Consider the following 26,086-nt stretch of genomic DNA (forward strand, 5'->3'; position numbering starts at 1 on the left):
AAAGATATAAGAACATATATTCGAGAAACGATTGAATAGAATATAATTATATTTAACGAAAATAACAATTTAGCGAATACTGTTCCTCCATAGACAACCATGTGTATGTTTAAATTATTATGGTGAAAAAAAAGGATGATGTTTGGAATTCGTTGAATTTAGTCAGAATTCCATTTGGTTTGAGAACGTAACTTAATCTGTCAACGTCGGTCTGGCACCGACATTGTATTTACTTATTACAAATATAGTGAATACAATTTTCTTTGATAAAATAAACTAAGATTAATTATGCCGCGTTAAACGAGAATCATTTGTGAAGATTTATTTGAAAAGACAATATAATACCGTAGTTTTATTTACAATCGTACGGAGTATGTTTAATTTGCAATAGCTTTTACTAAAGGAGGAATAACACTAAATAATATCACTACGTATATCACTATGTACGTTTAGGAAGTTATGATCTAATGGCAATAGCGATGTTTGCTCGATCGATGACGATACGAAAAAAGAATGACGAATGAAAAGTAAAAACGTTCGAATTATGCAAAAGAAAATAATATACATACGATCGTCGTTGATTGTAAGTATTTATCACAATTTTCATTTCAGTACACGTTCGTTAATTTAAAATGACTTTTCTTTCTGTCAAAAATATATCGAATAGGATATCGATGTTTTTTTTTCTCTCGAACGATTGCGAATATTTAACTAATCGTCGATTTTATCCAAGCGATATTGGAGGATATTTGATCGTACAATCTAGGTCTTTCAATGCCTGCTTTAGAACAAGCTATTCGCCAACTACCAACTCCAGTTAATGCCCATGTTTGACCGCCAGCTTGAAGACAAAGCATCGGACTACCAGCGACTTCTTCCTCCTAGAAAAATCAATGTTGAAAATATTAACGTTATATGCCTTAAGTAAATTATAACTTACGTTGCAATCATCCACCGAATATGCTGGCTCGGTACAAACACCGTTGACCGACGCGATGCTTATATTTTCGCATCTTTCCATCGCACTATGCCTCAGTTGTACTCTTTGCAGCATGTCGCCTAAAATAGAAAATATTTGATCTAAAAATACGGAGAATAAATATTCTTCTTTTTTTATTTTTTCACAAAGTTGGATAGCAATCGTGATTATTACATTGTGGCTTTATTGCATTGTTAAACAGAGAACGTTTCTATACGAAAGTATGCACATTCACTTATGTTAGTTATATAAGTATACCAGTTTATTTCATTTTATACTTTTCTCAATGTAAAGTGTTTATCTAACATGTTTTATAAATGCACGTTGTCATGACGTGTCCTTGTATCGTTAATTTAAAAAATATTATGTATTATACAATCATCGTGTATTATATATTCGTTTTAACGTTTATTATACAAATATTCATAGGATGAGGAAAAAAGAACTTTCTACCAGCTGACTATATAACTCCTCGTTGTTCTTTTCGATCTTAATCTGAATAATATTAGACTTTCAATATGTCGAAAGAAATAAAAAAATGATTACGTACGATTTCTGGCCCAACCCAAAGTATTGCATTGAGATGCATTGGTCGATGGTGGATCTTGAGCAGAAGGCAAACAAACTGGCCTAACAAAATCCGAATAAGTCGTAACAGGACGGTCTAATTTTAATAGAACAGTCGTACTTCCCTCTACAGGGGATTTTATCATTCCTACGATTCTACGTTCCTGCTGCCACGGTGACGTACTCGAAAGACGTACTGTGCCTAATCTAGCAGACCATTCTGCCTTTGGTTGTCTAAATCAAAAAATAAATCAATATCTTCTGAACGATGATCGTTATAGAAATCTATAACGAATATGTTTTATTTTTCATTACCCTTGGAAACAAGAAGCAGTCGTGAGTAACCAACTTTCAGCAATCAACGTAGCATCGCAAACATGAACCTCTTCTTTAAAAAGTGCTGCATGCCAAGGCCAATCGCCAGGTTCTGCCATTTTACTAAGACCCTGTTTACCTTTATTTCGTAAAGGCTGTACGCCGCATTCTAAAATATTAAGTATACAAATATTTGTATTTATACGATATACGGATTAAAAGCAACTGGATGATTTGAATTTCGTACCAAGTTCAGAACAGCGAATATACATAACGTCTTTGCTTGGACAAGGTGCTCTTACAAACGTGATCTCTGTAGCCGATGGATCTTCCATATGAACGTATTGAACATCTTCCTCTTCATCGATCCTCACTTCGACAGATTTAACACCTCTACGAAAACAAATGACGAAATTAAATCTTACATTTCAAGATTAGAACTCTATCGAAAAAGCATCCTACTCACGTATAAGTTAATAAAGTGCAAAGAGAATTCGCTACAGTCTGAAGAACGGTTTCCATTTCCGTGGCCGGCATAGTAGCATTCAAATTCTCGGTACAGAGTTTACCGATTGTACCTTTCTCGTTAAAAACAACGTAACCCTCGCTGTTGTACTTCGCGGCATGTGGCGTGTCCCATGGCTGAGATTTAACAGCTCTTACACTTTGCGCTAATGATACTGTCAAACGAAAAAAGATTGATTCGATTTGATTCATTTTCAAAAACAACAATCGAAACGAACGATTTCGTTCTACTCACGACAATCCTTCTCGTCGCTTCCATTTGGACAATCTATTTTTCCATCGCATCGTTTGATATACGGAATGCAAGTTCTTCCAACTCCGCAATGCATATATCCGTCGCGACAGTAGGCACAATTTTTTTCATCAGCTAGATCCGGACAATCAATTATACCGTCACAAATCCTTGGCGACAAGGCCTTCGATTGAAGCGTCTGTACGCATCCTATGATAAAAATAACAATGTTCGTCATTCTATAGCTATTATTAATTATATTTAATTTTGTTACGCTTCCATTGAAATTAGAACAACGATAAGATTTACCTGGCTTTGGTCTGCAACTACCAACATCCGCGTATTCCGGGAAATTGGAACAATCCAAAGCTCGTTTGATCCTATCCGAAAGTCTATTTCCGCAGCCGTTCCAAAATTCTCTGCAAAAACTCCTACAGGGTAATTGCAATAGATCTTCGGGTTCGCCGGACAAACAGGCTGGTTGTAAAACTTGACAGACGAAATCGTATGCCGAACGATAACATTCGGCATCTACCAATTCCCTGATAGAAAATCGAAGATATAAATCATCGTAAAAATCATTATTACGGACGTAATGATTAACGAAAAATTACCTAAATGCAATAACGTCTTCTTCCACGTCGATCAATGAACGATGTCCCAACATATTCGGATAGGAAGTGACATTGTATGGAAGATGTTTGCAATAAGATAATTCGAGAAGACTGCATCTTCTTGGGGGTGGTGCAGTCGTTGTAGGTGGAATAGTCGAGATTGTTGTTTGTAAGCTGACTTGTGCATTTAAAGCCGTTAAACTTTCTTGAACCTCGAGACTCTTGGCGTCTATCGTTAGATTCGACAAGTATTTCGAGCTAGTCGGATCGATCTCGCGCGATAGAATATCAACGATGTCGCTGGTAGTGATGGTTTGATATCGTGGATCAAATCTGACGTCGAAATGAACCACCAAGTCACGACCTTCCACACTGCAATAGAGAGAAAAGAAGAAAGAGAAACAAAAGTTAGCTATAACAGTGACGATATTAATTCTATCTGATATTCCTAGGTGATAATCTTTTAAACAACGATATAACATATCGCAAGAGAATACGCGTAAATAGTATTCTAAACTCTCTAAGTTAGGAATATTTAAAGAGATTACAAATAAATAGCGACTGTATTCGTTTGATGTGAAACACGAGCATACATTATTGATGAACGTGGCATTCAATGCTTGTTCTTCCCTAGTGCACACATCAGAACTTGTCGCGTTTGCTTATGTATGAACCGTAAGAAAGCAATCGAGAGAATCGCGAGATGGTTTCCTCTCTTTCGTACCGAGTCGAGATAAATATTGGAAAGAACATCGCTCGACTTTCAATTATTCCATCGTAAGAAACTCAACGTAACCGATTTATTCGATTTACACGCAACTTCTACGACCATTCGCTTTTCATCGATACAAACAAAAATCACTATTAGCAGAATATTAGACGAATACGGGTGACGTAAACGACGGTGATCGATCTTCCCACAGAAATATTATCGTACATCGATTCGAATACCATTACAATGAACAACAAATTATTCGAGCTATTAGAATTTTAATTCGGTAAGAAGACGGGAAGAGCATTGCACAATTCTCAATTATTCGATGTACTCGATGTATCCAATTTACATGTAATTTTTACAGTCATTCGCTTTTCATCGATACAAACAAGCATCACTATTAGTAGAATATTAGACGAAAATGAATAACGTAAACGACGGTGATTGATCTTCTCGTACATCGATTCGAACACCGTTTCAATGAACGACAAATTATTATAACTATTAGAATCTTAATTCGATAAAAAAAATTTAATTCTAGCGAAAAGAATCAGTCGACTTTCAATCATTGCATCGCAAAAAACTCGATGTACTCGATTTATTCGATTTATTCGATTTACATATAATTTTTACATTCATCCGATTTTTATCCTCAAGAATCAAGATAACGTAAATGATATTGATCGATCTTTCGACAGAATCATCGTACATCGATTCGAACACCATTTCAATAAACGACAAATTATTATAACTATTAGAATCTTAATACGATAAAAAAAATTTAATTCTAGCGAAAAAAATCAGTCGACTTACAATCATTGCATCGCAAGAAACTCGATGTACTCGATTTATTCGATTTATTCGATTTACATATAATTTTTACATTCATCCGATTTTTATCCTCAAGAATCAAGATAACGTAAATGATATTGATCGATCTTTCGACAGAATCATCGTACATCGATTCGAACACTATTTTAACGATGAACAAATTATTCGAGCTATTAAAATTTGAATCGATTGATCCAAGATGACTGACTTACCCGTCGAGTGCTAAGACGTCCGAAGCGAGAAAGGAAAGTTTGAGCCAACTACGTCGGAAAATAAGATTGATCCGATCGCGATATTCTCGTGATCGTATGCGAAAGGCCTCGGTAGAGGGATCTGCGAGTTCCGATGCAAAGTAATCTCCCTCGGTAACACGAAATGTCGCCAAGAATATTTGATCTCCCGGTGAGTCCGATGTTAGGAACGTGTCTGAAAAAAATCATACACAACGTTCTTAATTAGTTATTTTCAAACGACGTTATTATAGGTTCCCGAGAGGATCATTCTTACGTTCTAACTAATTACCATAATTAGTTAGTTTCATGATTAAGGAAACGAGCGCGTATATAAACGAGATGAAGTCATGTTCTTCGACGTTTACCTGCTTTCAGACGGCGCTATAATTATTTCTTCTTTCATATTTCTTTTTCATAAATTATTGATGATAATAAATAAATAAATAAATAAATAAATTTAACGCAATATCGTCATGAATAAATACGTTCGTAATATCATAGTAGAAATTTCTTCTATAACGATTTGTCATCTATGTCCCCTAAACAGAAAGTTAATTTCCTTTGGAGTATTGCCATCGAGATGAGTGACTGCAGGGAGAAAGAATCGAGGACAAACAGGTGCCCGCAGCGACAGTGTCCAAGAGACTCACCTTTCACCGCAAACTTCGGTCAGCAATTTTTCCTCATCTCTTAAGAGAGACTTCTTTTTCGAAGGAGCGAGTCCTTATCCTGCAATCAATTTTCCCAGAGGCATAGAACGTACAACGATATCATGCGGTTACAAGATGCTCGATATTCGAGATAGTAAAGTCGACCAAAGATTTTTTCGACCTGACACGTCGACGACATATAAATTGCGTGCGAACGTAAACTGGACGAACATGTTCTCAATGAGAGAGAGAGAAAGAGAGAGAGAGAGAGAGAGAGAGAGAGAGAGAGAGAGAGAGAGAGAGAGAGAGAGAGAGAGAGAGAGAGAGAGAGAGAGAGAGAGAAAGAGAACAATCGTTAAAGACAAACGTTTTATTTTATTTATTTTTTCTCTTTTTTTCTTATGACGTATAACGAAAAAAAGAAAAAAGAAAAAGAAAGAAAGAAAGAGAAATGTAAATAATTCGTCGAATTTAAAAAAGAAGAAGAAGAAGAAGAAGAACAAAAGGAATCCTCGAAGTATGACGAAGCATTATAGTATGACGAGTTCCGGTATTGAAAGTCAGTCTCAGTCTCCTCCTTGTGACCCTCTTACTCTCACCATCATCCTGACTACACTGCGTACTCGTACTGGGAATCTCTCTGTACGGGTATCAAAATGTTTCAAGGACACGAATCCCCACTTTAAGGTCGAGCCACGAAGCGGTCATAGGCGTGCGTCACTTCGATAACTCGGTCATACCGTTACCTTTTACTACTTCGAAGGCCTCACTGGACCAAGATGATTCTCGTCGGTTCGTGTTTCTTGTTAGCCACGCGCGAGATATTCTCATTGATCGTAAAACTCATGCATCGTTGTTCTCTTTACTTGTTTACTTTAACGATCCTTTATATCGATCGAAATACTACGTAATATTTTTTTCATACTCTCGCCTTATCATATGTTAACATCCTTATATAAACGAGAACAGTACTCCTATCACGTTTACAAACGTAAATAATCTTATCAGAAAGAAAAAAGAAAGAAAGAAAGAAAGAAAGGAAGGAAGGAAGGAAGAAAAAAAAAGAAAAGAAAAATAACAAATATTATACCTCGAGTATTTCTCACTTGGTTATCGACCTATAAATTCTTTATTATCGTAAACAAGTGTAGAAAAATTTATTTATTTTTTCATCTTTAATTTCTACTTTACACAAGAGCCAATTATTGTATAACGATCTTCCTGCGTTTTTTCTTTTCCTTTTTTTTTTCTTTTCTTTTCTTTTTCCGATAACCGAGAAAATTTTTCCATGAATCAAATGTCGATTTCAAAGGAACCATCGTGCTTGCGTAATTTATAGGAAAATAATTCTACAAAGTTAGTTCTAGAAAGGAAATTCTCGTCGATATAAAGTCGTAAGAAGAGAAAGAAAAGGAAAAAGCAGTCCCGATAAAACGTACGACTAGTCAGGACTTCCTCGAAGACTCGGTAACTCGGTCAGACCGTTATGTTTGCGTGCTGAAAGACCTCAATGGGCTTTGGCCGCATCACCTTCTTTTGCTTTTGCTTCTGCTTCTTCTTCTTCTTTTAGTTCGCACGCGCGTATGCACTCGTCACAATACATTTATCGACCTCCTCATATTTCTCCTTCAGCACGCTCGAGTCATTAATAACTTCTTATTATCTACTCCTTCCGAGTTCTAACGATATTTGATAGATCCGACACGTTCCTTCGACTCGTTTTCGTTTCTACGAATTAATTTACGAGACTTTTACATCGAGCGATTTGTGATCTTTTTCAAGATTTATAATGTATGAAACGTATAAAAAAAAAAATAAAAAACAAAAAAATAGTGATTTTATGTAATCTACAAAAAATATGAATAACTTTTTTATGTATAATAAATAAAATAGTATATAAAAAAAATAGTATATAAATAAAGATAAAAAAAGGAACAATTTGTAAGACGTAGTATGATTCATTTTTATTAGATTTATGTAGATTGTTATATTTTTCCTTTAAGGGGATAGATCATCCTGATGGTTCAAAGAAAATTGATTTTTTTTTTGTTTAATTATTTAACTTTCTCAAAGCTTCAATTATACAAAACATTATGTCTAAGGGAGTTTTCAAAATTTTGAGCATTTATCGAAATTAAAACAAAGTATAGAGAGACGGATTATATCGTAATAGAAGATACCTTAAAATTTCTTTTATCCTTTTCTCAAAACTATTAGTTTTTTAGTTAAAAAATTTTCATTTTTACATGTTAAAATTAATCGATTCAAAATTGATTTTGTATAAAATATTCTATATAAAGTATTCTACAATGTAGCGTACGAATTTTTCTCAATTATTTAATTTTTTATAAATATTTGAGGTTTATTCTTTTTTCAGATAAAAAAAGGATTTCTCACAACGAATTTTTATAATAATTGAAAATTTGGAAATTTTATAATCTATATTTTAGACAATATATTTCTGTTGTTAAATCAACCGGAATTTTTCACTTCAGATGTTCCAGTGCTTTGGCAATAACGGCGGTCGACAATCTATGTTTCAGGAAGTGAGATTTCGAAACGAACGAATAATTCCGCTATTATGTAAAGTAAAGCCGCAAGTTATATTTTTATAAAATTAGAATTATTAGAAAAAAAAAGAAACAATTCTTTAAAAGATAAAAATTTCTCATTCAATAATCATCTCTAAAAAATCTTTAGGAACTTTACTTATTTTTATATGCTCGGGTTGACATCCACCCTTAAAACATATTAATCCGTATCAATTCTCGGAAAATAATTATATAAATTCGTTTTATATAAATTTGCAAAAAAAGTCATGCAATCTTAATATACACGAGAAAAAATTTGTTCGTGTATGTAAGCACATAATTGTTACTGGCTTGAAAATAAGCTAAAATATCGATCATATTAATTTCTTAAAAAACGTTGAGTGATCTCTCTTATTTTTTTTTTACAGCGATAGCTCATATGTATACACTCGAGAAATAGATCAAATTCTTTCTATTACTTACGAGAATATACGAGACATTTTCTATTACATGCAAGACAAATCGATTAATTCCATTTTTATAAATTTTTCGATCATGCGATTATCATTACTCTGTTGGAACATTATATCAATGTTGCACGGCAAAAAAGTATAAATTTAATTTTGTTCAAAAGAAGATAAGTACGCTAATATATTCTATGTTGCTGACTTTTCATTATAATTCTAATATTATAAATCAATTTCATTTTTTTTCACTTTATTACTTGAGATTCTAATAGAATCTATATATTTGAAGAAAATTATGTATAACAACAAGAGAAAACAATATAAATTGAGTTACACTATTTAGTATTTACTTTTAAAATTTGGTTATATAGTAAAAGTACATTTATATTGTTTAAAGGTTGATTCACACATTTCAGTTCAAACACAGTTAAATCTCTGTTCTGTCTCCGTAATTTATATTCAAGGAATTGTGTATGACAGATCGGTGATTGAACTTAGACTGAACGAAAATGTAAATTACATTACATACATAATATATAGATTTAAATTATATTACATACAATAAACAAATAGATTTACATATACAATGTATAGATTTAAATTACATTGCATACAATAAATTTAAATTACATACAATAATGTTAAAATTACTGTGGCCGATCAATTGAAACAGAGATTGAATTAAAATATATAAATCAACTTTAAACTGTTAAGCATTTTATGACTTACATTATTATTAAAAAAAAAGAAAAAAAAATCGAATATGATGTATATTTTGAGACATTTTTTATCAACTTTTACATAAAAAATTTAACATAATATTATATCGCATTTTGAGTATTATTAGTTTTGCTAATAAGTATTATCAAGTATATTAGCTATTAGATATTAGATATATTAGCTTTCAGATATTAAGTATATTAGCTTTTTAATAATTCCAATTTATACTTTTTTGTCCGTACATCAAAGATATATCCCCTCTAATTTTTATTATTTCTTTTTTACACCACTTTTTCATTATCGTTAGATTCTGACAGACTCGACGTGATCGCGACGATAAAAGCGATGACAAACGCGACAAATCGCTTTACTCTCGCTCATAATTCGTTCGAATAGGATATCTCGCAAATTTGTAAAGCACGAATCACGTTTTAACTCGTCACACACCATTTACTTACAGCGTTAAACGTTATTACCAAAGAGTGATAAATCGGGTTTATCACAACGGATAATTGAAAAACGATTATCGATGCTAACTTTTTTCATTTTTGTACTGTTAACTTTCTTTTTCTCTTTTTTTCTTTTTTACTTTCGTTACATTTCCAACAATCAATTATATACGCATTCGTTTGTACTCTTTCTCTTCTATATATAACAGGAACATCGAGAAATGTGATTCCCATGAATTTACCGTTCACCTTAAGACAATAATTTTCTACGGCCGATGATTCTTTTCCGATGGTTACGAGACCCGTTGGAAATTGAAATGACTTTGATCGATCATGTAGTTATTATATTTTAATATCCCGATTGAATTACATAAAGTACTTTACTGTTACTTCTTATTAATACGTATTGTAATTAACGACACGTGAGAAACATTATCAATCGTCCAATTTCAATTCGAGTAATTTTGATTTTTATTACGAGACAAGACGAACATTAATCCATGATATCAAAGCGAAAGATTCTCTTATAAATAATTTAAACCTCGTTATGACACGCGTATCGTTACGAGGAAGGAATGCTATCATTTCTCAAGGTGAAGTGCGCGTAAATGTTGGAAGTATACAAGGAAAATGTTGGTTGTTTTCGTCAAAAGGAAACGTCGATCAGAGTTCGCGGTTCGTAAGACGTTCAGACACCGTGAATACCAACCTCATCGAGAGGGGCTTCTCGCTCGAGGAACGCGACGAGTTTCTTTGACGTCTATGTAATTTCATGGCTCCTAAACCGCATCGGCAGCATAACCGACAAGATTGCAGATTTTCGTTCGACTACGATGCTTTATTCCCAACTTCGAATTTCATGGTGAAAGTGGTGAAACGAACGCGTTTCTTCACTTCTTTTCATTTCGCGAAGATCTTCGAGGATTAAATCGATGCTGGAATTTGAACCTCGTGTCTGTTCGTCTTCGGATCGAAGTCGTCGGATCACTATGAAGTTAGTTTCTACCGATCGAAATATACGATGGTACAAAGTTTCTCAACCTTACCGCTTCTAAAAATCTTTTACGAATCGATTACTTTTCTCGTTTCGACGTAAATTAGTAGATACTATATTATATCGATCCATTACAAATTTTAACGCGAGCGGTAGGTTGAGAACCTCTGCAATAAGACATAGATAGTTAACTTCTTTTCAGCCGTAGGTCACACAGTCCCTACCATCAAACAATTCGTTCATCCGTTACTAAAGTTCACTAACTATCGCTTCATGGTTATAAACAAAAGCCGTACACTTCGCAAGACACGATGGTGTTAAATAATGATGCTTGTTTTCTTTCATCTTACCGGACTAAATAAGTAGGGACAACGGCTATGTATGTCCCACGGGCCGACAGTTTTCCATTTATACGATAAAAGATAACGAGGTGAAGGAAGATAAAAAGATATACTTACAGCCGAGATATATGGAAACGCCGGAAAAAAGAAGGAAGAGTAAAAAGGCGGCCAGGACGCAGCAACCGCATCGATATTGACCACCGAGCTTCCTGGTGAACCTGATGTCGCTGTCCGAGGATAGGATCGAGCTTGGCGTACCAGCGCGACTGAATCTTCTCGTGCTTACTGTGCTCACCGAGATCTGCGGATGATCGTGAAGAACGCTGTGAAATTTCTTCAAAGGACACTTCGTTATATTATTATGATCTTTCTAAAGCGAGTATGTAGATATATATTTACATAAGTACGTACGCATATATATATATAATGTATAATTTTTATATATTATATATAAATATATTATATAAATATTTTATATATGTATAATACACACATACATACACATATTGTATCAAACGCAACATTTTTATGGGGATACTTAAATATCTTTATTATTTATGTTTTTATGGAAAAAATGTTTAGAATAAAGTTACACTATTTCTAATTGGGCACATTTGACGGTGGAAAGAATTTTTTTTCATGAAACCTCAAGGTCATCAATATTTCTTTTATCTTACGATTTTTCTTTTCTTTTTTTTTTTTTTTTTTTTATAAATTGACTCCTCGTACCATTCTGTTTTAAAAATTAGATTATAATATGTATAAATGATTTGTACGAGAAATGTTTTTGAAAAATGTTTCGTTATTCATGCAATTGTAACAAACCATATTTTTTTTTTATTGAAAAAGAAGTTAAAAGAAACAAATGAATGTTTCAAGGTGAACCGCATATTCATGTTCATATTTTTTTTTTGTAAATGCAATAATGCATATGCACGTGCATGTATTTTTTTTCTAATTTTAACTACAAAAGAAAAAATCTAACTTGTTACAGTTGGATGAATAAGCAAATATTTTTTCAAAATATCTCAAAAATTAATCATTTAACGACATTGTACTTTAATCTTTTTTTATTCAGAATGGTGAAATCGATTTATAGACAAAAAATTAAGTTCTATTGAAAGAAATACCGGTGACCTTGAAATTTAAGAAAGAAAAAAAATTTTTTCCACCGTTAATCCTGTCCTTTGAAATAATGGAATTATCTTGAAAATTTTTCCCATAAAATAACCATAAATAACGAAGGTACTTAGATTTTCCTATTTACATGCTTCACCCAGTTTATACGTACATCGTATAGATCATATTACACACGTATTTCATGGTTGCAAAAAGTAATAAATTACGATGCAACGTAACATAAATTTACGACCGAACCTATGAAATGTGGAACGTTCACTATGATTTTCCTCTTAAATCACTCGCTCGAGATATACCCATAACGAAATTTTTCATTACGAAACGAAGCGCAATGAAAGACATCGAAGGAGCGAGTGGGCGCATGACGAAACTATCTTCTTCGTTCTACTTTCTTCGTTTAATAATTTCCACAGCTTCCAAAGTGTAGACACGACTTGTATTAAACGATCGTTTTTTTCTTCTTGCTCTTGAGAATTATAAATCATCGCGTTTAATAATATAGAATATCGATTAACAGGAAGAATCAAATCAAGAGGAACGAAGAAAAAAAAAGTTTAATTGGACCCTAAAGTACGAAATTCCGTGATCTTTGAAATAAAAAAAATCCTCAAAATAAAACAACTTCCAAAATTCTATTATCTTTTATTCGTACCTTGATAATCTTTATACTATTCTCAAAATTACCCTCCTCCTTAAAAAAAAAAAAAAATTCAACGTCGTTTCGATGATAAATATATTATACATCGTATCAGAAAAATTTTTCTAAAGATTTCTCTTTAAAAATCTTTCTTTAAAAATTAGGACAGTTTATTCTTATACCATTGAATTAAACAATTTTTCTCACTTGTGTTTGACAATAATCAACGAATCACGAAAGCAGGAAACACCTCGCAGCGGACACGAATGTCGTGGCCTGTAATTATGCGATTAGCCGTGTAATTGTCCGAATAGCGGCTTATGCAAGCGCATATCCGCGATCGACTCGATCGAGACTGCCTTGTGTCATGACATGCAAAGCTCGCGTATGTGTTTATTGTAAAATAACTGTGTGTACTTGTATAATATACATTCGCGTGTAGGTATATATATATATATATATATATATATATATATACACATATATATATGTATTCATGTTCCACACGTGTATTCTTTGCGGCTAAGTAGATACACGGTAATGTATTTACCCCTTCCCCATTTTCTCTTTCTCTCTTCCTTTCTTTCTTTCTATTTCTCTCTAACTTACAAATCTATGAGAGTAAGCGTCCGTGTAATCGTCCTCGCGCGAACGCGCATGCACGTTCGCCACTCGCGATGCATCTTTCTCTTTCTCTTTCTATTGCCCTCTCTGTCTTGCCCACGCGACGAATAGACGAACAAACACTGAGGGCGTAGGCCTTCCCCGTTCAAATGTTACGCTTGGCTCACGGTCTATGGTGCGGTAACAACCGAAGGAATCACACCTTTTAACGAATGATGATGATGATGATGATGATGATGATGATGATGATGATGATGAGAGTGGGCTAGTTCGAAAGTTCTTCTTTTTATTATCCTTTTGTTCTCCTCGCTTATTAACGAGACGAAATGTCACGGTTTAACATCGATCCATTTTTTGGCTCGGTCGATGGGAAAAAACATTCTCTTCCTTCGTGGAAATCTAATAGCGACGATTCGAAGGACGATACTATTCTCCGAGAGACCTTTTACTCGACCGCGATTACGAATGACATTTCTACTAGGTTGATAACCTACATGAATTTTTGACCCGTTGGAAAAAAATTCTTCTACACGATTATCGGATAAACGTTTTGAATATATTTGTATTTACGTTATAAAATTTTGTTGATTTTTTACGATTATCTCTGATAGTTAGTTATTTTCGCATTTAAAAGGTCACACCTCGGTTATTCGTCTCTTCTAAGGAATAATCTTGGAAATCGTTAAGTTGGAAATAGATTGGATCGCTAAAGTAAAAGTGAATAGATAGATACGAATAATGTTCGTGAGAGGCGAGCCAATTTTCTCACGGCACTCGATACGCCATTGCGAGAATAGGAAATAAACGTATTCGATAATTTTTTCTTTTTTCCTTTTTCTCATTGCCTTCTCTATACTTCGTTGGAAATTATGTTAATCTATATTCTAGATCATTTCCGTACTTTCAACGCTATTTATCAAATGTCCGTTCATTACCTAAATTCCTGATGATAACAACGTGGTTTATTGAATCGATTAAATATAGGATTTTTTCTACTTAGGTGATTTGAACTTCGTAGCGAGAACTTGATCGATATTTGCATATTCCAATCGTCGACGCGGAAATTAGAAAATTATATTTGCATATCGAGAAAGGGTCATTAACGTTACCGTTTAATTTAACGATTCGAACACGCAATGGAGCAAGAATCGTGTCACGATTTCGATCATACAATGAATATTTTTCGAGCGAAAAATTAACATTAACATATCTGCAACGTTTTATCGGAAAAATCCAAACCTGAAAGTCCACATTACTAGACTCTAACACGAAATGCAATATTGGTTTCTATTCGTATCTTTGACTCGATTCTGTTCTCTCATTTAAGATATCGAGAGCATGAACTTTATGACCGGTCTACCTTTTCCGCATAGATGGCAGATATATATATATATATATATATATATATATATATATATATAAAATTTTAATTAGAGCTTGGAACGCTACTGATCGAATACGCCGATCGAGAAATTGCCAGTCGACTTTGTCTAAGTCTTATGTAAGTTGAGAACGATCCGAGGAGGGTATTTTGCCTAACACAATAGTGCACATATTACGAAAGTCGAATGAAAGTTCGAGCACGAAACCTTTTGCATTGTAGTAAGTCGATTCAAAGATACCATTCGCTCACAGTTAGTTCTTTATCAAAACATTGCGTCGGTTAAAATAAACAAGAATGCAAGTCATTGAATACTACTATAATCTGTGTCAAACGATTGAATCTATTAATCGTTAAAGCGTTTATTAAATAAATCGATGACAAAAATAACATTTGTACTTTTTTTATACAAAGTAATATCGTACGTACGAAAGATCGGATTTTACGAGAATATATTTCATAAAAATCATGATATTTTATAAGTTATCTTTACAACGAGAATCACGAGATACCTCGTGATTCTCATAATAGAACTAAAAGGTCATGAGAGCTGATCCTTTTGAAAAAGAAAGGAATCTTCGTGACGAAATACATCAACGAACAAAGAAGAGGGTTAACACGATTAAGAGCATCGTACGTGGGTAATCGATTTAGAATAGCTTCGATGATGTTTAGAAACTAACTGCGGCGGAAGGATGCGGCTTAATGTATTAGACGAAGAAATTTCCAGATCGGAAAGGAAAGCTTGGCAAAAACGTTTGCCAATCGTAAATCAAATAAGCAATTACAATTCGAAATAATCATCGACTTTCGAGCGTTAATACGATGAACGAGGATCGTGAAGGGGGCTCGTTTCGAAAGTAGATTTCAATGTCAGTAAGTGGAGAATCGAGTAGCGATGGTAGAAAGAGATTAAGTGCCGGACTAAACGTGCTGAGAGATACGCGTATGCTTCCGCTAATGGACACGGTCAACGACTTCAAGGCCGAGAAAAAAAAAGAAAAATAAAGTAAAAAAAAAAAAAAAAATGGAAAAGAAAAATTTATGGAATCGTGATAGAAGTTATTTTCTTCTCGATGACTTTCGTGAAAGTACGTAGAATCGATACAGCTTCAAAACGAACGAAGAGATTTCTTTCCTTCTTTTTAGTTCGAAGATTTTGTTGATATATTATAGTTATACGAGAATATCCGGCTGGTGGACGATGGACAAGAATGGCCCCGGTGGAAAAGACTTCTGACCGGCGTAAAACGACGCACCCTACGGAAGTTGTGTAGTTTATCATCGTCATCTCGACGCACTCGACGTCATCCTCTTTGAATTTTACGACTCGAGAGACTCACGAATAACGATGCAAGCCGCGTCGTCCTCGTCTCGAACCATCATAGTTTCCCGGAAACCATAGATTTAAAATACATACTAATCATTTTCCTAATTTCAACGTAGTAACTTCGAGGAAAGAACGATTAGTCGAGGAATTTTTGTGTACTTATGCGTAGGCATGCATCTATTTCTGTACGTACGTATGTATGTATGTAGCAGTTATTCGAAGTAATCTTCGTTCACAATGGAAAACGCTCGGCAAAGTATCGAACTCGTTAGAAATTTATGTCACAGAGTCATGAAAATAAAAAAGAAAGAGAGAGAATGGGAAAGAAAAAAAAAAAGAAAAAGAGAAAAAGAATCTAACGTGTCCCATTGGCTCGCCAGAGTCCCCCTTGACTGTTGTTACTACCGTTACTCCAAACACCAGGCTACCTTTCGAAAAGAACAAGAATCTAGGAACAAGTTTTGCTCGCCTTAAATTACATTCTGCCCGCTTCCATTCGCCTCCCTCTGTATGCATGTAACGAGCGTCCGACACTCGTAAACCCGTAGCCTTCTCGGTCCAGTGCTTCTATTCTAGTAAACACGATAATGCTTTCTTCAACCAAAAAGAATGATCATGCCAATATGTCCAGTTAAAAATCATTAGGCAACGTAAACATCGAGGTACGTACTTTCCAACTTCCTGGAAAAACTTCTCTCCCATCGCAAAATCTAATCCATTACTTACATACGATTGATTAAAAATTCTTCAAGTAAGTATGCCGTCGATACTAATGAGAAAACAATTAAGATAAGATCTGATACTTCTTAAAAGAAGAACAAAAAATAAAACAAAAATAAAAGAACTGTTCTAGAACTGCTCTACCGCGATGAAAAATGTTGATTGGATACTCTACTTTTTCTTAGATCGAATCCAAAACTGTCATAAACTTTCTTTAATACGTAACGATTTCCGCATACAGAAGAATAAATTGTAAAGTGAAAGATTTTAATGAATTTCTGTTAGAACAGGATCTACTAAATAATTTGTGTCGATTTGTGTTCTGGAAAAAAGAGAAGGGAGACAAACGAGTGACAATTCGCATCGCACGTTCGGAATGTCAATCGACTTCATCGAGTGTCGGTAGGAGAGTAACGGTAAATCGTGAAGAGAACAGATGACAGCCCAACCCAGCCGACCCAGCCCAACGTTAACGCATCGTTCTCTATTCCGGTCAGCCTAGTTCTTCGTTTCAGCTCCTGCGGCGAGTGCGTAAGTATTCGACACATACGGCGACTCAGGGTCAATGGAGAACAAGGTCGATCGGAGAGAAGGTTTCGAAGACCGTTTTAAAAGGTTTCTAAGAAAAGAGAAGCGAGATTCGAATTTCTTTAGAATACCTTTGTCCAACGACAAAATGGTGTACGAGAATATGTGGATACTATGTAGATATGTAGGTATATGTTAACAATCATTTATTGGATTAGTATTTTAAATAAATGATTAATATTTATAATAAAATATTAGTATCTACTATATATATATATATATTTATAATAAATATCAGTAATATAAATGATGCCACTTTCAGACTTAATTATTATTTGTACCGATTCAAATATATAAATATAAATATAAATATAAATAAATATATATAAATATATATATAACTGACCATTTATTTTAATCCAAATATCCATCATTAATTAATCCAGATACCAATCAAATAAATAGAAATCTATACTAAATATATTCTTCGTTTTCTAAATATTTTGATCGACTTGTATTCTGTTCGTAAATATATTTTGAAGTCGAAATGTATTCTTCTATGATTTGGCACGATCGTTTACATTTTTAACTTTTCAAATATTTGATTAAATTCGAATATAATGGAGTACAAGGTCGATACACTTGTAGATCGGAATACAAGGAACGACTGGACTATTATCTCCTTTAAACAATTTACATCCAACCGTGATCTTGCTACTCGTTGTTGTAATTATCTATGGAAGTTAAGAGTACGCGCACGGACGCGGACGCGCGTTCACGTTGAAAATTCACCATTTACGTAATTCAGAGTTCGGTCGAAGTTTATTACGAGGCGTATATCTAATTCTGCGAGTCCAAACCGCGAGACCGCAGAAATAATTCAAAGAATATGCGCCCGGGGATGAGTTCTCTTCGAACATCGAGATACAGAAAGTATTAACCCGTTGTACGTAGTAGGTATCGTACCAAATTGTTTCAGAATTTTTTTTTTTCGAAGTCGCTATGCCAACGTCGTGAGAACGACGTTTTCTCCTTTAAAAATATTTCCAAGAAACGACCGTTTTGGTAGTCGCAAATAAGTGTAGGTATGTACGTCGAAAATAAGTAAGATTTACAACAGCGTTGATCTTTGTTCTTGACATCTCCCTGCGAAATACGAAGGCACGAATTGTGCAAAAGATTAGTTGAAGGTCAGACGCGAGTGGTAACGTTTACGCAAATAAATATAGTTTTTATGTCCGTCAAAGGGAGTCTCCGACGACTACAACTATATTGAAATTCTTCACGGTTCTTACGAAGCGACATTTTCCTTCATTACTCGGGATGTCTTAATAACAAAATAAAGACGACGTCGAATGGATTATGAAGCCCTCACGAAACTAATTAACTGATATTCGCTAATAAGAAAATCGAGGAACGTCGACTAGCTCGAAAATAATTAAAAATCATTTAACCTTATTAATTTCTCAATTTTCAAAGTCGTACTGAATCGTTTCTTGAAGGCAAAATATAAAGATAAACGTCATTGAATCTACGAAATTACAAAATGCCACGATATTATCTTTCCCACCCATCCTTTCGAGTTCCACGAAAGGCAATGGATAATATAAAAACGATCGTAAGAAAATTGCTAGCGTAAAATTCAATAATAACGCTTCCGCGGCTTCGCTTTTACGTCTTTCACGAGAAGAACAATGCGCATTTCCGAGGATGATTTCGCAGACGACTCTGCCAGGGATATTTTCGCCGGGTGTGCGTCTTTCGCACGAGGTCCGAGCATCTAATTAACGTTGAGAGCATCGTCGAGAGAAATAAGAGAGCCAGAGAGAGAGAGAGAGAGAGAGAGAGAGAGAGAGAGAAAGAGAGAGAGAAAGAACTAAAATACACGTAAACACACATAGACAATAAGAGAAGCAACTGAAAGAGCGTAGAAAGTGTGCCAGATTCAAGTCTCACCTTTGAATCCCACGAGCTCTTCCTCTTGTGCTCCATCGTGACGGTCATCTTTGAAAATCGTTCACTTCTTCTTATCCTTCTCTTGATTCGTTCGATTTGTCAACGTTCCCCTGAAACGGCGTTGTTTTCCGCGCCCAAAACCATAAACGTCATCGCGTCGAATTTTATTCCTTTATTTCCTTTTTCTTCGATCACCTCACTTAAGCATACGATTTTTAATCCGATTCGCACTGCACCAAAAACACCTTATTCTCCTTTTCGTTCTTCCTCTTTATTTCCTCTCGTCGAAATAAAGAAATCCTTTTGGTAACAGATCGAATCGATGCCGTTGCGTTTTGACTCTTCTCAAGATCCCATTTCTCTTATTGGTTTATGGAAAGGAATGCGGCCGAGATTCGTACTGTAAATTATAATTATGAAATTTCAATTATAATGTGAATTTGAGAAAAAGAGAAAAAAGGAAAAGGAAAAAGAAAAATCAAAGAAAAACCGAGAAGAACGTCGAGCTTGCGATCGGTAAGATTGTGCAAAAGCACGAGACACGCGAGAAACGAGAGAATAATGTCATTCGGTATTTCGTTGCACCTTCGTGACCAACTTGATGTATCTTCTCTTCGAGGTAAACGTACACACACGGTAACACGATATCGCGGAACTTTCGATCCGTGCAGGTTCTTGACACTGTTGAACGCAATCGAGACGATTTAACGCGTCTTAACGTCTCCTTATTTAAATAACGCAAATAGTAAAATGAACGAAAATGGGTTACAGTAATTTTCAATTCAATTAAACACAAATCTTTTTAAACGAGAAAGGGAAAGGAAAAAACGGAAAAGGAAAGAAAAAAAAAGGAAAAAGAAAAGAAAAAGGATTTGAAACGAGATTGAAAAAAAAGGAAGGAAGGAAGTAGAAAAGAAAACGTTGAAAGAAAGTTTTCACTCACTGAGAGATCCGTAGCACTGTGATAATCCGTCCAAAGATATAAGTACACAAAGATAGATAGATAGACGCGCGAAAAGCGCGAAAGACGTCGAAACTCGTTCGAGGAAAAAGCGTCCCAGAATCACGGCACTTTCGAGTACTTGACCCAATTTTTAACTACAGTAGCGAAAGAGAGAGAAAGAGAGAGAGAGAGAGATGGTCCATTAAAAATCACTGGCCCGTGCGAAAGTCCATTAAGATCGGACCGGTTGGTATGAACGACGCAGGTGCACGAATAGATAGAGGGACACTGTTGGCAGCTGCTAGACGTAACAACCGATGCGCGTTGTTCTCGAGGTTTGACCACGTAACTCGATGAAGAAGAAAAGAAAAAAAATAATAATAAGTAGAAAATAATAAGGAACAAAGTGAGAGGATGGAACGTTTAAAGAAAGAGAGAGAGAGAGAGAGAGAGAGGGAGAAAGAGGGAAAGAAAGAGACCTACTATCCGTGTTGGACCGTTCGAAAAGAATGTTCTTTCGTGCTCGAGGAACGGCCAATTTCTCTCGAGCCGATGAAATCGGAGTCTGGTGCCACGAGCCGGGAGATTGTCCCGAACGCGAAGAGAGAACGGAGGGTCTGCTCTTGCCGTTCGCTCGTTCGCTCGTGGATGCACTTTCACGTCATTACCGGTTCTCCACGGCGCGGCGGCTCGTACGTACTCCCTCTTAAAGCTGAGGGCACGCTTATGAAGCTGTCTAGAGCAAGGACGACGACGACTACGACGACTACGACGACTACGACGACGACGAAGGATCGATTTGTCACGTTTCATATTTATATCGTACGTTATGTGTACGTGAAAATTCATATGAATCGAAATGACTTTTTTCCTCTTCTTTTTCTCTTATATTTCTACGGCACGGATTATGTGAATAGTTCGAGAGAAATGGCGGCATATGTTTATGAGAGAAAATAATAATCGATTATCGCGAATGATAATGCAAAGTTTTACGCGTTTATCGTGGTGCTTTGCTTTTTTTCTTTTTTTTCTAATATCTATCCGATATGTATCTATATTATATATATGTATGTATGTGTGTGTGTATGTATGTATATATGTATACATGTATATGCATAAGAAAGAAGAATGAAATAAGAAAGATATGATAGTAAGTAGCTCAGCGTTGAGTTCTCTAGTAGACCGTAAAACCAATCTGTTATGGCGAAAGTGTGTCTATGTGTCATATCGTTAAATCTTCTTACTTTTTAATAAATAGACCGAGTCTTATGATTACAAACAATAACTCTTTCTGATTCGATATAATCGATTTTGTTCATTTTAACGTGATCTTTTGTAATTAATAAATTTTACGCTTTTAAATCGTCGAATAGGATACGCATGCATACGTATGTATGTAAGTATATCGTTCGAGCCTCTACCGGGAGAGAGAGTAGACAAGCTAAGATGCAGGTGCAATTACATCGTATTCTCCCGTCACGGAATCAATGAAGCTCTCAAAGAGAAGTTTCGCACGCAATCTCGCAATAAGATCGGAAGTTCGTGCGCTCTCAACGAGTTTACAAACGTTTTACTCCCACGAACAATCGAGGAGACAGAATTGTTCCGCGTTGTCTATGTACTTTCACGTTATTGTGTCTTCTTTCGTTCGCGCGCAAATATAAACAAGGAAACGATTCGATATTTCGTAGATAAAAATCCATAAATCCTCTGTATTACATGTTCTCCATTCGCGCTTGCATTATTATAACTTCTTATTTATTTTTCATTCAATTTTCTCTTCCCTCTCTTTTCCTCTTTGTTTTTGCATCGTCCTAACACAAGTAATGTAATATAAATTCAATGAAATTCAATGAAAGTATAAGTCTGTTATTTTTCCTTCTCGATCTATAAAAAAAAAAAAGAAAAAAAAAAAAAGAAAAAGAAACATATGTGCAACGATTCGAACGAAACGCAGTGTTGTTTCAAGGGTAACATGTGAATGGAATATAACACTTTTGTATCTTCTCTTATTACAAATATACACGGACAATTCATTGATTATACTAATCGTTTCGATAAGGATCGCTAAAAGGAAAATAGTTCATTTCAAAATAGAAACATTTATGAAAGGATATTCTACGAAGTTGCGTATGGAAGATATTGTCGTCATAACGGAGTACGATGTCCTATCCTTGAATCTTTACGGATTCGATTGAAATAAAAAAAAAAAGACACGTATATAGATACACACAGAGAGATACACGAACAAAAAAGAAAGATAAAATTTGCATGAGGACGGAGGAGAATGTTAAACACCTATCGTGCATCCAGCATCGTAATCTAAAAACACGCACGACCGGTAAAGAATGTGAAAAAACAGGGTTGAAAGAACGCTATAAAATTCAGATGAAAGGTACAAGTACAAGAGACACATATAACACATACATACACACATACATATATATAACGTATTTCTGACCGGACCCACCTTAATTTTATTTTGTTTTCTTTTCACCGTTTTCCTCGAGGACGTCCTTTCCTTTTCTTCGTCAGGGCCGTTCGTCGAAAAATTCTTCCTTTATTTACTTTCCTATTCTCTTCTTATTAATATCACTATCTCGTAAATATTAAGCCGGAATTAGCACGTGGACTATGAGTTAGATAGATCGAACTTCTTCGTTTCGTTTCGTTTCATTTCGTTGCACTGAAAAGATAGAGAATAAAAATGCCACGAAATTCTCTGGATAAGAATAAATGAAAAAACGCACGTTACGACAAAGAAAACAGATGTTCGCTTTGGGCATAGACCGGAAACGTTTATATCTTTCCCTTTTAAAGTCAGCACCGACACTGGAAGAAGCCTCGTCGAGTATACCAAGGCGAGCCTCTTTCTCTCGTGTCGCATGGAAAGAAACAACCGTTAATGCTAAACGCGAAGTATCGTGGCGCGTGGTACACGCACGAATGTGTACATACATACACGCGGTTGCTGCTGTTGCTGCTGCTGCTGCTGCTGCTGCTACTACTGTTGCTGCTGCTCTGTTGCTGCTGCTACTCGATTAATGACCCGGCAAACGCTTTCCTCCGTCTCTCTAACATCAACGCGATCAATGACATCGAGCGTGCGCTAATTAATCGAACAAAATTATTTATTAATTTCGATCGACTAAGAATAATTTTTATCGATCCTAACTACATATATATGTAGATGTATGTGTATAGGATGTTCAGAAAGGTTGGGACCAAACTTATGTAATTAATTATATGTAAATAATTAAACTAACTTTAACGTATTACTGAGATCAAATAGATGAAAAAATGTCATATAAACTTATATCCGAAAATACTTTATTAAAAAGATATATGCTGTTAAAGATATTTATGATTTATTATGGTAATTATAAGAAATGCTTGAAAATTCCTCCCTCTGAAAGAGAGCAGGTTTCCATTCGTTGAATTAATGATCACCGAACTCTTTCAAATATTATTTCAACTGTATTGGAATAGTATTTTGAAAACATTCTCAAAGTTCATTTTCTGTAAACAATAACTGTCGTTGAGAATTGTAATACGTATACAAAATAAGAAAAGAGTGTTCGGTAATTACTAATTCGAACATCTCTTATATTCGTTTATATCTTACGATAAATCACAAGTATCTTTAAAAGCATATATCTTTTGAATAAAGCATTTTTAGACGTAAGTTTATATGAACTTTTTCCATCTATTCGATCTCACTAATATATGGCATTAGTTTGGTCTCCACCTTTTTAAATATCCTGTATATACATATGTATATATATGCGCATAAACGAAACTTTATTTTTTAACTCGTTAATCTGTTAGATGTATACGTAGATATTCCTTACGAAGTAATAACAATATTGTTTTGTATTATAAAGAGTATACTCCTCAGGCGAAAAGAAGTAATTACTCATCATGCTATTTAAATAGATATTAAATAGCATAAAAATAGAATAATTTCGCATGACTAATATACTCGTCATACACATATAAGCTAGGTTAAATTAAAATTCATTTTATTGCGATTTGATCGTAGAAAAATTCAATTTCTCTACTATTCGACAGTGAGAAAAAATGTATTTTTAATTTTCTTCGTACCCACGCTTCCCAATGGATCTCTCGGATAAACAAATATATGTATATGTATGAATCTATATACGTAGAATGGCGCGAAAGTATAGTTTCTTTCGTGAAAACGTTCGCACCTCGTTTACGAGATATAAGTTTTCTCCGAACTTTTTTCTTTTCATTTTTTTTTCAAAGATTTCATTCCGAGATCTACAGGTGTAGAAAAAAGATATTTCTCAATAGGAGAGAGAGAAATTTTGTCTCCTGGAAAGGAACGAAACGATACGGTCTCGTTCGAAATCGTGAGGTAAGCGCGTTCCCTTCCGATCGTTAACAACAAAAACTTATCTCTCCGCGAATCGAGAGAGAGAGAATGGAACGTTGGTGAGCAAGTGCATTCTATACTATACAGAGTTAACAGAGACTATCACTGTAGATATATACACGTTAGACTATTAAAATAGAACCGTTCGTATTCGCGTATCATTAGTCTATACGTTTACCGTATAGGATTCGCAGTAACCCGTTAAACAAGTGCTCTCTAAAGAGTACTTACGTTCGTTTACAAAGTATCCTGATCTTCGACGAAACAGCTTTCTATATGCCATGTTAAGAAGCGTATAGAAATCGTCGCTGGTATCGTCGTAATCGTCTTCGTCTTCTTCTTCTTCGTCTTCTTCGTCTTCGTCGTTTTCGTTTTCGTTGTCATCGTCGTAACAGTCGTAGAGTAGTAGTCGAGATGCGAGCGAATTTCTCCGAGTTTCGACGTATACGGCACGCTCGATGTTACAGATGTGCGTGTGAGATCAGCACCGGTATGATCGACGACCCGGTCGTAAGTTCAATTTCCAAGAAAGCTCGCACGCTCGCGCGCTCCGGCCGTTAAAACAGTGCCACGCGTACATTCCTTTCACGTTTTTAACGCATATTTCGAAACAGTCGAGAGTTTGAGCTAACGGTGCTCCCATATAACTGAGACTACGAGACGAAGTATGAAAAGTCGAACGACGATACGTGTCAAACGTTCGATAGATAAACGAGTTTCTTTCTCTTTTTTTTTTTTTTCTTTTTATATTTTTATACGAGCTTTCGTTTTGATCGAACGTTTTATCGTACTATTACTATGTATGCAACTCGAACGAAAAAATGTACGTAGCTAAAAAGAATTTCACGTATATGATTGCGATAAAAGTATCGATTTTTCTTCGTCCAAATGATTTGTCCTTTTAATAACGAACTTTCTATATAAATCGTGACTTAACTGACAATATAATATACCGTTTAGCGTTCCATGTTCCACGCTTATGTTCTATTTATAAATTATATTATTACATCTGGAAGAGTCGATTCTTAGGACCGACCAAGTACAAGTAGCGCCTATATTCTTAGCGCATGGTTGTTGAACCGAGTCTTGCGAGTTTTGCAACGAACGGACTGCGTAACGGCATCGTAGTCAATGTCTTACGATTGCATCATTGAAGCTTGACGCGACACCGATAGGAAAAATGCTTTTGACAATGGCTGCCTGACATTTCGCGTAGCCTGTTTATTCGATCGATGAATTAATCGGAGACGATCGATACGTCGAAT

General features: G+C 35.0%; 1 protein-coding gene across 5 annotated transcripts; it reads right to left on the reverse strand.

The window, feature by feature from the left end:
• LOC127071612 (atrial natriuretic peptide-converting enzyme-like) lies at positions 1–26,042 on the reverse strand. 5 transcript variants are annotated; one of them, XM_051011113.1, is made up of 15 exons: positions 25,053–26,042; positions 23,173–23,531; positions 22,893–23,108; positions 19,480–19,879; positions 11,281–11,464; positions 4,991–5,204; positions 3,233–3,604; positions 2,928–3,160; positions 2,622–2,828; positions 2,328–2,541; positions 2,109–2,254; positions 1,862–2,030; positions 1,530–1,780; positions 941–1,059; positions 1–881 (listed from the first exon to the last, which is right to left on the reverse strand). In XM_051011113.1, the coding sequence occupies exons 4-15, from the start codon at positions 19,525–19,527 to the stop codon at positions 708–710; spliced, it is 2,331 nt and encodes a 776-aa protein (XP_050867070.1). In that variant the 5' UTR covers positions 19,528–19,879; positions 22,893–23,108; positions 23,173–23,531; positions 25,053–26,042; the 3' UTR covers positions 1–707. The 5 variants fall into 5 exon arrangements, with proteins under 5 accessions (XP_050867070.1, XP_050867065.1, XP_050867067.1 ...); XM_051011108.1 differs by having other exon boundaries at positions 11,281–11,497; XM_051011110.1 differs by lacking the exons at positions 22,893–23,108; positions 23,173–23,531; positions 25,053–26,042 and adding an exon at positions 20,906–21,464 and having other exon boundaries at positions 11,281–11,497.
• Positions 26,043–26,086: the final 44 nt, after the last annotated feature.

Source organism: Vespula vulgaris, chromosome 22, assembly GCF_905475345.1.
Source record: "Vespula vulgaris chromosome 22, iyVesVulg1.1, whole genome shotgun sequence".
Taxonomy (NCBI): domain Eukaryota; kingdom Metazoa; phylum Arthropoda; class Insecta; order Hymenoptera; family Vespidae; genus Vespula; species Vespula vulgaris.

Excerpts from the sequence above, each read along its gene's own strand:
- LOC127071612 (XM_051011108.1), bottom strand. The coding sequence starts at position 19,527 with ATGACCGTCACGATGGAGCACAAGAGGAAGAGCTCGTGGGATTCAAAG. Across the intron at positions 3,161-3,232 it reads GAAGACGTTATTGCATTTAG|GGAATTGGTAGATGCCGAAT; the intron begins GTAATTTTTCGT and ends ATTTTCTATCAG. Across the intron at positions 2,829-2,927 it reads TAGTTGCAGACCAAAGCCAG|GATGCGTACAGACGCTTCAA; the intron begins GTAAATCTTATC and ends TTTTTATCATAG.